Below are 14,478 nucleotides of genomic sequence, written 5' to 3'. Positions count from 1 at the left end.
ACATATCATATAGGCTCTCACACTCTCCTTTTTTTCTCCAAAAGCAAAAAATTTCTGCTTTTTTCAAAACTATGGTTTTGGAGTCAAAACCATGGTTTTGACCTAAAATCACGGTTTGCCCAAAACCAGTGGGTGTTTGGGTGACTTATCACCCAAACCATGGTTTGGGTCTCCAAACCATGGTTTGGGGTGTCACCCAAACGGGGCTTAAATCTCGATGCCCAAGGGTTAATACTTTGCCTTAAGTGAAAAGTACTTTTAAATTTAAACCAAACAGACTGTGCGGGCTTGAAATCTAATACTACCAGCAGTATATAAGTGATGGAGCTCAGGAAAGTATTTTCTAAGTATTTTATTAGATTATATATTAAATTGTTAATAATACGTCAACATTCTTTCGCAAGAAGATTAACTTAATCGATCTTGCTAAGTTTGTTAGTTGAACCTGCTCTTTGTCATTGCAAGAAAGAGGACAAAGAAATCACAGCTCTAATTAGGGCAACAATAACGCAGCTTTTGTTGTTTAATAGTATATCTCTGAAAAATTTTGCTGAGTTGATAAAATCCCATCAATAATGAAACATATTTAAAGAGAAAGAGACAAAATGATCAGTTAGCTGAAACACTATTATCAGCTATCTGTTCATATATGGGACTCGTTTCTTTCTGTTCAGTTTTTTCCTTATTCGTGTGAACGGATAAGAGAGAGCCTGTTCAAGTACATGCATGAACATTTTAAAAAATAAATAAATATTTCTTGTTATAAAAATTATAAAATATTTTTGGAAAAAGAATCTGAACATGTGAGATCTTGGTGAACTTCAGGACAAAGAGGTGGCAATATGCACATTAATTCTGACTTTGCCTCGTAATACTACCTCCGGTTTTTAATATAAGAACTAATTTAACTTTTTATTTTGTCTTAAATATAAGACCCCAATCTATTTTACCTATCATATTTATCTTTTTTTTTTTTTAAAGTAGTCCATATAGCGGTCATTCAATCTAATGGTAGTGTTAGCTAATACATTATTAGCAAGAGTATTTTAGAAAAGACAACACATAATTACTATAAATAACTAATTCAACAGACTTTCTTAATCTACTCAAATTAATTAATTAGCTTTTATATTAAAGACCGGAGGTAGTATTATATGTCAAGGGGTCAACTTGCAGACGTTCTATATTGATAAAACATGCTTTCGAGGGAGAAAGATTACGCTTGCAAACACGCCATATTATAAAAATGTGAAAGGGACTAACCTTAATCGTCAATTAATATAATTAGCAAATCCACTTATATAAACTTAGAATGATTAGCCATCTGTGTAGAGGTGTGGGGCCACAGTCACAGATATAACAGGAAAAGGTTTATATTCTTTGTATCTATGGATTCTATATAGATGCCAATTCACGGGCTGCACTTTGGCTTAGCTTGTTCAAATGTGTGTGTGTGTGTAGATTCAATACACAAATGGGATATGCCTGGTGGACGCGTAAATATGCTATTTTTTGTTTCGAAAATATTACGAGATTTTTTTTTGCATTTATAGATATCTTCCAAAATTTTGTTATAAAAGAGGGGAAAATAAAGGTTGAATATAAGAAAATTACGTCATTGTTTTTCTCTTCTATTTGATACACACACATTCTCAAGCATTAATATTGGAAAATTATTTTCATGATCCAATGCTCATTGTCATGAAGTTTATAACCAGTAATAATTAATTAGTAGGAATTTAGTCTCTCTTTCTTTTTGAATAAAAGAATTTAGTCTGTTTATGCTCAAGCTCAATGCCCAAAGCCACCGACTCTATATGTTTGGCCAAAAATTAACCTTTAATCAGTCAGCAATGGTGTCCTTTATTTGTAATTAAAAGCTTAAGCTCATGACGTGAAGGTTACGGAATGCCATAATAACATCTTAGAGTTTTCTAAATGCACAGTATAAAATCGTCGCTATCAAATGAAGTATAAACACTATTAGAGAGAGAAGTAAATAATTCTCTCGCATACGTATATTTGTTGTTTTTTGTCTTAGTTTTTTAAATTATACCGTCCTTCACTGAAAACTCAATTGAGTCATTCTGATTCGGCTAGGCGTTCGATCTCTCTCCAGGATGTGCTCGCTTTTAATTTAGCTCCTCACTTCTCTTTTCCATTATACTTCTTTTAGGGTGTGTTTGGTATGAGGGATTTGGGAGGGAAGGGAGGGAAAGGGAGGGATTTTAATGATTTCTCCTTGTTTGGCAACACACAAATTTTAGGAGGGGATGGAAAATTTTTTAAAATTTCCCCTCCCCTCCCCTTCAAAATTGGGAGGATTTAGAGGGAAAGGGTAATATTTTGTCATATTATGACCATTATGCCCATTTTGTCATGTTGTGACCATTATGCCCATGCCTTAAATAAAATAAGAGCAAAATTGTCCATATTAAAATATTTTTCCCTCCCCTCTCCTTTTTTTTTTTTTATAAATCCAAACAAGATAATATTAAAACCCTTCTACTCCCCTCCCCTCCCCTCCCCTTCCTCTCATTGAGCCAAACATACCCTTACTGTACATCAATTCTTTTCATGTTATTGTCATGTGTGTATCCTGTTTATGCAGTCTTTTTATGTTACATTGCCAATTTGATTAATTTAAGTAGACTGAAGATGCTAGTTAAATTAATACTCTTTCGATCCTTAATATAAGACTCATTTAACTAATTTGATTAAATTAATGATTTTAGGTAAGTTAGTTAATTATAAGAAATGTCACATGTTTTTCCTAAAATACCATAATCATCTTTCTTAATACCTCCTTTTCTTCTACTACTTGATTATGGTTGAGAGAGTCTCTATAGGGGTAATTTAGAGAAAATTGATAAATATGATAAATGGGTCTTATATTTAGGACCAAAACCAACTCAATAATTGGGTCCTATATTAAGGACTGGAGGAGTACTACTTTATGTCCTAGATATAAGAGCTAGTTGACTAATTTAAGAAGATTATGAAAATAAGTTAAGTTAGTTATTTGTAATAAATAGATGTTGTCTTTTCTAAAATATCCTTATTAATCAAGTATATTGTCTAGAATTACTATTACTAAAAGGATTACCTTGAAAAAATACATAAATATAAGAGATAAAATGAATCATGATCTTATATTTAGGATAAAAAATTATCTTGGATAAGTTAGTAAGGGCGGATGCAAGTAAGGCGGAGGGATGTTTGGGGCGGAGGTTGACACATTACCCACTGGCAGTGACAGAAATTGGGTAGTTACCAAACAAGGGAATGCTTCTGAAACCGAGGAGGACACGGAGGGGTAACCGGATAGTGCCGTTTCAGCTTACAAACACAAGTTGCTACTTAACCTCTATGAGTCCAAGTCAGCCTATATCGAATGAATATAGTGGATATCTTTAGAAATTGTTGTTATTATTACTATAGCAGCTGTAGGTCACCGAAGCCTCCTGTCTCATTTTCACTGTTAGGGGCTATACCTTCCAAAAAAAAAAAAAAGACTCCTTTGCCTTGCGTTATCATCCGCCACGCCTATTCATTGTTGGTATTTACGGCGCCTTCTAGGTACCTCCTTAATAACAATTTATCAGGTACATCTTTCTTTTTTCGGAAAAAAATATCCAGATAAAAATTATTGTTATAGTACTCTTCCGATCTTTAATATAAGATCTAATTATTGAGTTGATTTTAGTTCTAAATATAAGACCCATTTCTTATATTTATCAATTTTTCCTAAATTATCCTTATGAATATTCCGTTAACCATAATTGAGGAAAAGAAGATATTAAGAAAGATGATTATGGTGTTTTAGGAAAAACATGTCATATTTCTTATAATTAACTAACTTACCTAACTTTCTTAATCTAATCAAATTAGTTAAATAAGTCTTATATTAAGGATGAGAAGAGTAGTATATTTTATCAACACTTTAGCTTGTGTATTGGATAAATCTTACTTGATAATTTATATTCGTATTACTTTTATTGCCATAAATTATATATTAATAACATTATTAAGATATCATATGCGGAGCCATGGCTAAAATTAATTACTAAAATACTCACAAAATAAATGAATGATCTTGCAAGTTAATAGCATAAAAACTTCCTCATTAGCGGAAAGCTATGAGTTTCATCCTTTTTTTTTTTTGGAGAATTAGAGCCAAGGATCAAGAAAAGACAATATTTACTTTAGAGGATCTTAAAAATCGTAATTATTTTAAAAGACTAAAAATTAAAATACAGTTTTAAAAATACTAAATCATCCATAATAACTAGACCTCTTATATTTTCTCTCTTACTACATTTCAGGTTTTTTGGGTGAAATTTTAATTATTTTTCTTTTCCATCAACTGTTGCATCTCACTCTATACCAAATTGAAAAACCATCAAATGTTGAATTTCGGACTGTGAGTAACAAATAGTTTTAAATGTTATCATTTGCGACAAGAAAACTTGAAGATCTTGTAATAATAATGTTATTAATGATTGCAAATTCTGAGTATGAATAACAAAAAAAATTGTGTATATAGAGCTTAGGGAAGTTCCAACTTTTTGAAAAACTTGTGGGAAAATGTAATTACATTATTTTGAAATAAATACCTAACAATATAAAATAGTAGGGAAGGAATGGAACAACTACTACTACATTAATGGTGAAAAAATCACGGAGAGAGATGGAGGAGGGACAGAGATAATTCGTTATTTTAGAATCAATATTTTTAATTTTGGTCCTTTCAAGTAATTCTAATTTTTATGGTCTTTTTTAATAAACATTTTATTCTATAGGTCTTTTATTCTAATTCTCCCTTTTTTTTTTTCCCGCGAATTTAAACCCGTCCCCCCATATGGGGACCACTCACGCATCCCATTTTGGCCACTTTGAGGGCGTAGAATCCACAATTTTGGGTGTGTTTGGATAGAAACCAAACCATGGTTTCAGAAGTATTTTTACGGATTACGAAGTAAATATGTGGAGGGGATTATCTCGTTTTGCGGAAAAGTGCTTCTGAAACCACGGTTTTGGGATACCCAAACAGGCCCTTTATGTGAGAGGAGGTGTGGGGTGTTATCAAATTAAGAGATTCTTGACGGTTTAACTCTACTTGTAATTTTAAACCACTTAATGTTTATCTCTTTAATTATAAGAATTAAATAAAAAGTATAGGTATTACACATTCCCATATGCTACCATATAATATGTTCATAGTAATAATAATAAGAAGTTTATATATATTTTTAATTAAGTAATGCAATATGCCAATATCTAAAAACTCACTATCAATGTGCCCTACTAGCCGAGACAACTTCGACGGTTCCAAGGTTAATCAGAGAGGGCAATGGCTCACGCTGCAGTGTCTCGTCGTGGTCGGCCTCCCATTAAAGAGCTGCTTTGTCCTATTCCTCCCCTTCTTTTATTCCTCTAGTAGTACATCATTAATTCATAGTTAATTAACCTCCAACAAGTCAAGTACCAACTTGCTTCACTGCTTCAAATACCAAAATTTCTTGATTTCTCGAGTTCACTCCCATGGCTTCCTCGACTCTCAAACTCTTCCTCCTTCTCTTCCCAATCTTCCTCACACAGACCTGGGCCTCTCCTACAACAACACTTCACCCAAATCTCACTTCCATTAGATCTTTCTGCAGAACCACTCCATACCCAGAAGCTTGCTTCGATTCTTTGAAGCTCGGCATTTCAATCAGCATTAGCCCAAACATCCTCAACTATCTGCTTCAGTCTCTGCAAGTTGCCATCTCCGAAGCCACCCAGCTCTCGGATCTATTCCACAATGCAGGAGGCGGTTCTGGTTTGAACCTCGTGGAGAAGCAGAAAGGGTCAATTCAAGACTGTAGGGAGCTTCATCTTTCAACATTGACTTCCCTCAAAAGATCACTCTCTGGAGTTCGTAATTCGCCAACTTCTTCCCGGAAGCTCGCCGATGCTAGGGCCTACCTCAGCGCCGCCATGACCAACAAGAACACTTGCTTGGAAGGTCTCGACTCTGCTTCCGGCTCTCTCAAGCCTGTTCTCGTGGACTCTACCATTAAAACTTACAAACATGTCAGCAACTCTCTGTCCATGCTCCCTAAGCCAGGTGATCCACAATCTCACACAGTGAGTATGATTGTCTAAGTCCGATAATCTTATTCTGTATCATTGTCACTGTTCACCACCAGCTTTTAGAGGTTCCAGAGGCCATAAGAATAGGCGTCGTTTGCTGGGAGCTCCGGCGTGGCTGAAGAGGCGAGACCGTCGGATCTTGGATGGGGAAGAAAACAATCCAAATGAGATGCTTGTGGTGGCGGCGGATGGAACTGCGAACTTCACCACCATTACTGAAGCTGTGAACTATGCTCCCAGTAATAGCTTGTACAGGACAGTGATATATGTGAAGGCAGGGGTTTACGAGGAAAATGTGGAGATCCCAAGTGACAAGACCAACATTGTTCTGCTTGGAGATGGAAGCGATGTCACCCTCGTTACTGGTTACAGAAGCGTGGGCGATGGGTGGACCACCTTCAGATCTGCAACTTTAGGTAAACACTTCAGAGTTTACAATTTAGATTCCTTATTAATTTCGCCCCGTACTTTCTTTTCTTTTTTCATTTTTTTCTCCAACTCTGTCCTTAGTTTCTGAGCCGACCCTTTTTCAGAAGAATCACGGGGGTCATTATCTATCTGATTATCCATTAAGTATATTAGATTGTTCGTCTTTATTTTATTAGTTGGAGCCTTGCAAGTTTTCATAAAACAGAGAAAGAGAAAGAAGATGACATTTAAGGGTACTTTGCGACCCCATCATTCTCATGAACAGTGACGACACCATGAAAACCCAGACTTTTCTTGCAGAACGCTAGGAGGCATCACGATACTCGTTTGATAAACTGCCACTATCGTACAGAGATGGCATTAATTATTCTTAAAGCCTAATACCTATCAGGGGATTTTGCTTTTAGTATCTGAGCTCAAATCCTAATCAATGAAAGGCATACCAACGTTAAACAAGTGAGAGCCGATTCATCAACACAACAGTGCTAGTTTTCTTAATTTCATGTCATATACTCCTCCGGTCCTTATTATAAGACCCAATTTGACTTTTTATTTGATCCTAATTATAAGACCCAATTCATTTTGTCTCTTATATTTATGCATTTTTTTCCAAGATAATCCTTCTAATAATTATAGTTTTAGCTAATATACTTAATTAGCAAGGATATTTTAGGAATGACAACACTTATTTATTATAAATAACCAACTTAACTTACTTCCTTAATCTCCTCAAATAAGTCAATTGGGTCTTATAATTAGGACCGGAGGAGTACTTAAGATGGGCATATTTTGAATTATCTAAACAAGTGAGATCATTTTGTCTTCAGCTGTGTCCGGTGATGGCTTTCTGGCACGAGACATAGCGATAGAAAATAGCGCAGGGCCGGAGAAGCACCAGGCAGTAGCGTTAAGAGTAAACGCAGACTTAACCACGCTGTACAGATGCGCCGTTTATGGCTACCAAGACACCCTCTACGTCCATTCCTTCCGACAGTTCTACCGAGAATGCGACATCTACGGCACCATAGACTTCATCTTCGGAAACGCCGCCGTCGTTTTCCAAGCCTGCGACATCGTTTCGAGAAAGCCAATGCCTCACCAGTTCACCGTCATCACAGCTCAATCACGAGACTCACCGGACGAGGACACCGGAATCTCAATCCAGAATTGCTCCGTCATTGCCACCGAAGACCTCTATACTAACTCTAGCAGCTCCAAGAGCTACCTCGGACGCCCGTGGAGGCCTTATTCTCGGACAGTGTACCTTGAGTCTTATATCGATGATTTCGTGGACCCAGAGGGGTGGACGGACTGGTCTGATGCCGATGGCGATGATTTGGAGACTCTGTACTATGGAGAGTATAATAATTATGGGCCGGGTTCGGGTACGGGTGGCAGGGTGAATTGGGTTGGGTACCATGTGATGGGCTATGAGGAGGCTTATAACTTTACGGTTTCTCAGTTCATTATGGGTGACGCTTGGCTTCAGTCAACTTCGGTCCCTTATGATGCTGGGATTTGACCCTATATACCAGTTAGATTGGCTGGTAATTTGGTGATATATTAATGTTCTCGTCGTGGCCTGGAGAGGCTGCTTTTGAGTGGCACTATATATTGCAGAATAAAAGAGGAAAATTTGATAATTTATAGGAACATTGCAAGATTAAAATTCCTTTAATTAATTAGTTTGAAACATGGCCACATTCACAATTCACATGGATGACCAAGTATACAAAAAATTGTCCTTTGTTTTTAACTTGTTCAAATTAAATTAAATTCAAGAGACGACTCTAACACATTCCAGATATAATAACGATATAATATAATTAGCACGATATTGATAATATAATTTGAGCAGTGCAGCAATTAATTAGCATCTTTTATGCAGTGCATGCACCTCTTTACATATATATATATTTATATATGACTGTCTATTTGAAATGACTCATCTATATACCTCATACATTTTGTATATTTATATTTATATATATTTAAATACAAAAGGCAAGAATAAACTTATGTCACGTTATACTGACGTTATATGTCATGAGAATGGATCTTCGAACAATCCAGAGCGAGAAATTTGGTACATATTTATAGGGAAAGCTGAGCCAGATCCATGAACATTCATGTGGCGTGATTTATGATATGATGATTTTAAATAATTACAGTTTTTATAATTTTCTCCATCCAGTTCTTTCTCTCTAATTTTCCCACACATATACTTAGATAATGTTTGTCCACATAGTACAATAATGAACGAAACAAATAGTCCTGTTTCAAACACAGATCTAAGAAAGATAATTGGTTGATAGCCGAAACACATTTGCCTAACGACGACTGGGCATAGGAATGTAATTAAGAGAAAGAAGGTCCTTGCTGATGGATCATTTTAAGGAGAAACGTACGCAACGTTGGGGGTTAACTTGCATGCTTCTTTCTATTTTCTGGTACTCCCAGTCCTAAGAAAAAGGGACGAAAAGGATTTCAAAGTTGGTTTGATCGATTAGGAAGAGAAGAGGCAGAGAAGAGAACTTAGCGAGAAACTCGAACATTGTTGGAAGACCTTAACTCACGTAGTACCACAAATAGAAATGCCTCAAATGCCTCTCGTCCGGACCACCTTAATCTCCCACCAACAAACTACCAACGTTAAAATTCCAAAGGATCAAACACCAAGAACGAAGAGGGAAAGGAATTAATTAACGTTACTAAAATTAAACGCCACCTCTCTTACCTTTCCCCGCCCTCTCTTTTCCCACCCTGTGCCTGGCTTCTTCCTAAGGCAGAGAGACTCTTCTCTGCCTTAGATAGATCGTTCTCTTTTTTTCTTTTTTCTTTTTCTTTTTCTTCCTCCTCCTCTCTTCTTCTTCCTCTTCCTCTTTTATTATTTTAGTTTCCATACCATGGCGTTTCAAGACTTCGATCTCATCACCGAGAAAAGAAAAAATGACAGGAAACAGAAGCTCAAGCGCAGAATCGCCATAGGCGCAGTTTGCACCATCGTCGTCATTGGTCTTATAGGAGCAGCCGCTTTCGTAATCGTCAGCAATAACACTGAAGAAGAGAGCGAAGTCAATGACCATAACAAGAAATCCCCATCATCTTCTTCCCCAACGAGTTCACACAGTAGCTCCGGCGAGATTTCTGTGGCAGAGAAACTCGTGAAGGCCATTTGCAGTTCCACCGACTATCAGGACAAATGTGAGACAAGTCTCACCAAGGAAGTTAAAAAGGATCCGAAACTAGCACAACCAAAAGACGTCCTTAAGCTTGCCATTAGTGTCGCTCAGGACGAGGTCAATAAGGCCATAAATAAAACCAAAGACCTCAACTTTCAAACCGACAAAGAGAAAGGGGCTTACGAGGATTGCAAGAAACTTTTGGATCGCGCGAAAGACGATCTAGCGAATTCATCTTCACATGTTGGATCAGTTGACGTGAACAAGCTGACGTCCTCCTCTTCGGATTTGAACAGTTGGCTAAGTGCGGTTATCTCGTTCCAGGGAGCCTGCCTCGATGGGTTTTTTGAAGGGAAACTGAAGACAGAAATGCAGAGTGCATTTCAGGATTCAACGGAGTATGTTAGCAATACTCTTGCCATTCTATCGCAGTTAGGCTCCGTGGTTTCTTCGGCACTAAAGGAAGGTGCTAGCCGTCACTTGTTGTCGTCCGATGATCATAAAGGTCTTCCAGAGTGGATGAACGATGAAGATCGAAGGATGTTGAAGGCAGCAGATGATAAACCTACACCTAACGTCACCGTGGCCAGCGATGGCAGTGGAGACTTCAAAACCATCTCTGAAGCTCTAAAAGCTATACCACAAAAATACGATGGACGGTATATATATATATACACACACATGCATGCACTTATAGCTTCGTCATGCTAATGAATGAATCCGCGTTAACTATATTGAACTATACATACATATATTGAATCCATGAGAGTGTGTGAGAGAGAGAACGCAATCTGCTGGAAATTTACTGCACAATTTGTGCTATGGTTATTGGTTGCTCACGTAAGGCTTCTTATTTGCACTGCGAAAATGTAGGTATGTGGTTTATGTTAAAGCAGGAACATATGATGAGACTGTACTGATAGAAGGGCGAATGGTAAACCTAACCCTTTACGGTGATGGATCGCAAAAAAGCATTATCACCGGCAACAAGAACTTCGTAGATGGAGTAAGGACCTTCCAAACTGCATCATTTGGTAAGATTTCGAAAACCTTGTATCTCAGAACCTCATGATTTTATACTTAGTTGCTGGGAAATAGGTATTGCAATCCATTACATCGGTTAATGTATATAGGCTAAATTTGCATTTGGTGATGATACTGCAGCGGTAGAAGCAGATGGATTTTTAGGAAAAGCAATGGGATTCAGAAATACAGCAGGTCCAGAGAAGCACCAGGCCGTAGCAGCAAGAGTGCAAGGAGATCGTGCGGTATTTGTGAACTGTCGTTTCGAAGGGTACCAAGACACCCTCTACGCCCTAGCCCACAGGCAATTCTACCGGAGCTGTGTGATCTCCGGCACCGTGGACTTCATCTTCGGCGATGCAGCCGCCATCTTCCAAAACTGCATAATGAACATAAGGAAACCCTTAGACAACCAGCAAAACATAGTGACAGCTCAAGGCAGAATGGACCCACGAGAAACCACTGCCATTGTTTTGCAAAGCTGCCAGATCAAGGCCGACGATTCACTTGCCTCCGTGAAAGACAAGTTCAAGAGCTACCTTGGCCGGCCATGGAAGGAGTACTCGAGAACCATTGTCATGGAATCTGAGATCGACGACGTCATCGCCCCTGAAGGGTGGATGGAATGGGAAGGAGATTTTGCACTCAAAACTTTGTTCTATGCTGAGTACAACAATACTGGAGCAGGTTCGAATACTGATAATAGAGTGAAGTGGCCCGGCTACAAGAAGATCACAAGGGAAGAGGCTAGCAACTTCACCGTGGACTCTTTCTTGGCTGGTAATTGGATCTCTGCTATCAACGTACCAGTTCAACGAGGTTTGTATAACTGAGTAGCATAAACCGATGGTGCAGTACACTGTACTACGGTGGTGGGGTCTAGTCTGGTTCTTATGTACGTGCGTGCTCAATCCATCCATCGGCACTACTAGCCATTATTTGCTGTTTCGATCGCCATTTTGATAAATGTGCAAATTGTTATGTTGAAGTATGTTCCTGCATGTGATGGTTGAGTCGAAAAATTTTGCGTTACGTTCACCAAAACGATTCAAGGTAACTTCAATAATACGAACAGTTCTTATGTTTCTCGTTGATTAGTTTGATCCATGGAGTACGATCTCTGCCAAAGTATCAGTTGTCGCCTGTCTCTCGTTGAAGATGAATCCAATTAACAAACGTTATCATTGCACTTCAATTTCATTGAGTTTGTAAGTGCGAAATTTTGTTTCTTTATAGTTTCTCTTTTTAAAACGGTTGTCGTTCGCTTGGCCCAATAATGCGGACAAATGGACGTGGTGACGTACGCCAAAATTTACACTAGTTGTGCCAGCATACAACTCTCGGGTTTGTTTTTAGCCCTTCATCCTGTTCTCTTCTAATGGGACACTCGTAAACATATTATTCGGTGGAAGGGTCAAAAGGATCATAGTGAAGCTGCAAAAGGATTCTTCTGATTCTTCTTCTTCTTCTTCTTTTTTTTTTCAATCAAAGCTGTCAACTGATTCTGGTTAAAAAAAGAAAAGAAAGCTGAATAATGAAAAACCTCGCCCTCCAAATAAGTATATATGAAAATAAAACGCACCAGCTTGGGCCAACTTATCTGAGATTGTAGTGTGGGCTAAAGCGGGTATGAAACGCTCGCTTGCGGCCTTGCACGAAGTTCAATCTTCTTCAATAAGCGGGCGCTGTGGGTAACTTGTAAGGCCTTCCCTATTGCTAATGATCGTGGACCCAACTGATCAACCAACGCACTCCAAAAAAAAAAAAAAAGCTTCTTCGGTAAGCTTTGTTTGAACTGGAAGCCAAATATTTTGGCGCCGGTTGTGCGCTTTTGAAAAGACGGCATTTCCCCTCTTCTTTCCTCCATCGATGTGCATTCGGTCTTTCTTCCACTTTGCACAATTCGTGAGCTGCGTCTTCCTCTCAGTCTCATTCTCTTCTCTTTGCTTCTCTCTCTAAAGAGCTCGGGAAGAGTTTGAGTCTTGGTCAGAAATGGAGCAGCAAAGGCACCAAAAGGAGGCCCAACGGGAGGAAGCAGCTGAAGAGTTACAACATGGCCCTTTATCCGTTGAAGAGCTTCAGGTGATCGACATATTCAAAACGTAATGAATCTTAGCTCTTTTTTTAAAAAAAGAAAATAAATTAAGAATCAAGAATGCCTTTTGCCTAAATTGATACCTCAATTCCCAACTAATAATAATACCCACATGAGAGTCTTCGGTATATAAGGTGTTCTTGTTAGCAACATTAGGGTTCTTGGTTATCTTTTCTGTTCGTCTTGCCATCTCTATGAGGTCTCTCGAAAAAATTTTCTTTTTTGGTTTCTAAGGTCCGATTTGTTCTATTACTGTCATGAGCTTTCTTCTCTCATACCATCTTCTATTGCGGAATAACCGTGTTGCCTTGATCATGGTTAAATAGCCGTTCTCCCCTTATTAAAAAGAAAAAAAAAATCCTCGTGATGCAAATTTGTTCCGCTCCGATTTGACAGTTTTCCTTTTAATCGTAATCTTAGGCATCGGGCATATCTGCTACCGACGTCAAGAAACTTAAAGATGCCGGTCTTTGTACGGTTGAATCTGTGGCTTTCTCTCCTAGAAAGGACCTTCTGCAGATTAAAGGAATCAGTGACGCTAAAGTTGATAAGATCATTGAAGCAGGCATGCATCCCCGATTTGATTCCTTCGATAACTCCTTCCAATATTGGCCCTTATATGTTTGTTCTCTCATTTTTGTTGACAGCTTCTAAATTGGTGCCGTTGGGTTTCACTAGTGCTGCCCAACTTCATTCCCAGAGGCTTGCAATTATTCAAATAACATCAGGATCAGAAGAGCTAGACAAGATACTGGAAGGTAGGAGTAAGACATGTTAAAAATTGAATTTATTCGATCAGCTTCACTAGTTTGTTGATAAATTCACGTTTTTCATTGTTAATGGATCATGACCTTACGCCGCTGTTTCTTCCAGGAGGGATAGAGACAGGATCTATAACTGAGCTATATGGTGAATTTCGATCAGGGAAGACTCAGTTGTGTCATACTCTGTGTGTCACTTGCCAAGTAAGTGCTTTTTCATTTTGGTATTAGCTGTCATGCAAGTGCGTCGTGAATAAGTAGTCTTAACATAATTTAGGAGGACACATATAGACATTGCGTCATACTTTGTTTTTATATTTTGACTTAAACAAGGGGGAAATGAAATATCATGTTGCAAACTAGAAAATGAAAATTAGCAATGTAATTCAGTCATTGCATTACCCTAAATATCATTTGTTTTCTTGACATTTCAGTTGCCACTTGATCAAGGAGGTGCTGAGGGCAAAGCAATGTACATTGATGCAGAGGGTACATTTAGACCACAGCGACTCTTACAAATAGCAGACAGGTATAGCATTTTTTTTGACACGTAATGCCTACTTCATGTGGGATGCACCCAATACTGATGTCACATTGATGCTGATTGATGCAGGTTTGGACTAAATGGAGCTGATGTATTGGAAAATGTTGCCTATGCTAGAGCATATAACACTGATCATCAATCACGACTTCTGCTTGAAGCTGCTTCAATGATGGTGGAAACAAGGTGTGACCTGCAGTTTTGGGGGGGTCTGGTTTCAAGTATTGTAGTGCTTAAATGAGAGTAGCTTTTTCAATACGTTGAGCAAAGATACAGAAGTTAAATACAGAATAAATATCGTTGGTGACA

The 14,478-nt window shown here is 38.1% G+C and overlaps 2 protein-coding genes and 1 pseudogene across 2 annotated transcripts; all 3 read left to right on the top strand.

The window, feature by feature from the left end:
* The first annotated feature begins 5,527 nt into the window (after nucleotides 1-5,527).
* LOC114746488 (probable pectinesterase/pectinesterase inhibitor 12) lies at nucleotides 5,528-8,089 on the top strand. The gene is made up of 3 exons (XM_028934701.1): nucleotides 5,528-6,112; nucleotides 6,195-6,554; nucleotides 7,395-8,089. Exons 1-3 carry the CDS (start codon nucleotides 5,545-5,547, stop codon nucleotides 8,087-8,089), a joined length of 1,623 nt encoding a protein of 540 aa, XP_028790534.1. The 5' UTR covers nucleotides 5,528-5,544.
* A 1,384-nt stretch (nucleotides 8,090-9,473) lies between these two features.
* LOC114746486 (probable pectinesterase/pectinesterase inhibitor 13) lies at nucleotides 9,474-11,605 on the top strand. Its single transcript, XM_028934699.1, has 3 exons — nucleotides 9,474-10,408; nucleotides 10,623-10,783; nucleotides 10,914-11,605. Exons 1-3 carry the CDS (start codon nucleotides 9,474-9,476, stop codon nucleotides 11,603-11,605), a joined length of 1,788 nt encoding a protein of 595 aa, XP_028790532.1.
* A 1,053-nt stretch (nucleotides 11,606-12,658) lies between these two features.
* On the top strand, nucleotides 12,659-14,326 carry LOC114746484 (DNA repair protein RAD51 homolog 1-like; annotated as a pseudogene).
* The last annotated feature ends 152 nt before the right edge of the window (nucleotides 14,327-14,478 follow it).

This window comes from Neltuma alba, unplaced genomic scaffold, assembly GCF_004799145.2.
Source record: "Neltuma alba isolate B1F8T4 unplaced genomic scaffold, ASM479914v2 tig00005021_pilon, whole genome shotgun sequence".
Lineage (NCBI taxonomy): Eukaryota > Viridiplantae > Streptophyta > Magnoliopsida > Fabales > Fabaceae > Neltuma > Neltuma alba.
Note: the sequence above shows the minus strand (reverse complement) of the source record. Positions and strands in the feature narration are given on the sequence as shown.

Bases quoted from the DNA above. Each gene is read 5' to 3' on its own strand.
- LOC114746488 (XM_028934701.1), top strand. From the start codon at position 5,545: ATGGCTTCCTCGACTCTCAAACTCTTCCTCCTTCTCTTCCCAATCTTC. The intron at 6,113-6,194 runs GTGATCCACAAT...GTTCACCACCAG, and splicing joins GTCCATGCTCCCTAAGCCAG to CTTTTAGAGGTTCCAGAGGC. The intron at 6,555-7,394 runs GTAAACACTTCA...TTTTGTCTTCAG, and splicing joins CTTCAGATCTGCAACTTTAG to CTGTGTCCGGTGATGGCTTT.
- LOC114746486 (XM_028934699.1), top strand. From the start codon at position 9,474: ATGGCGTTTCAAGACTTCGATCTCATCACCGAGAAAAGAAAAAATGAC. The intron at 10,409-10,622 runs GTATATATATAT...GCGAAAATGTAG, and splicing joins CCACAAAAATACGATGGACG to GTATGTGGTTTATGTTAAAG. The intron at 10,784-10,913 runs GTAAGATTTCGA...ATGATACTGCAG, and splicing joins CTTCCAAACTGCATCATTTG to CGGTAGAAGCAGATGGATTT.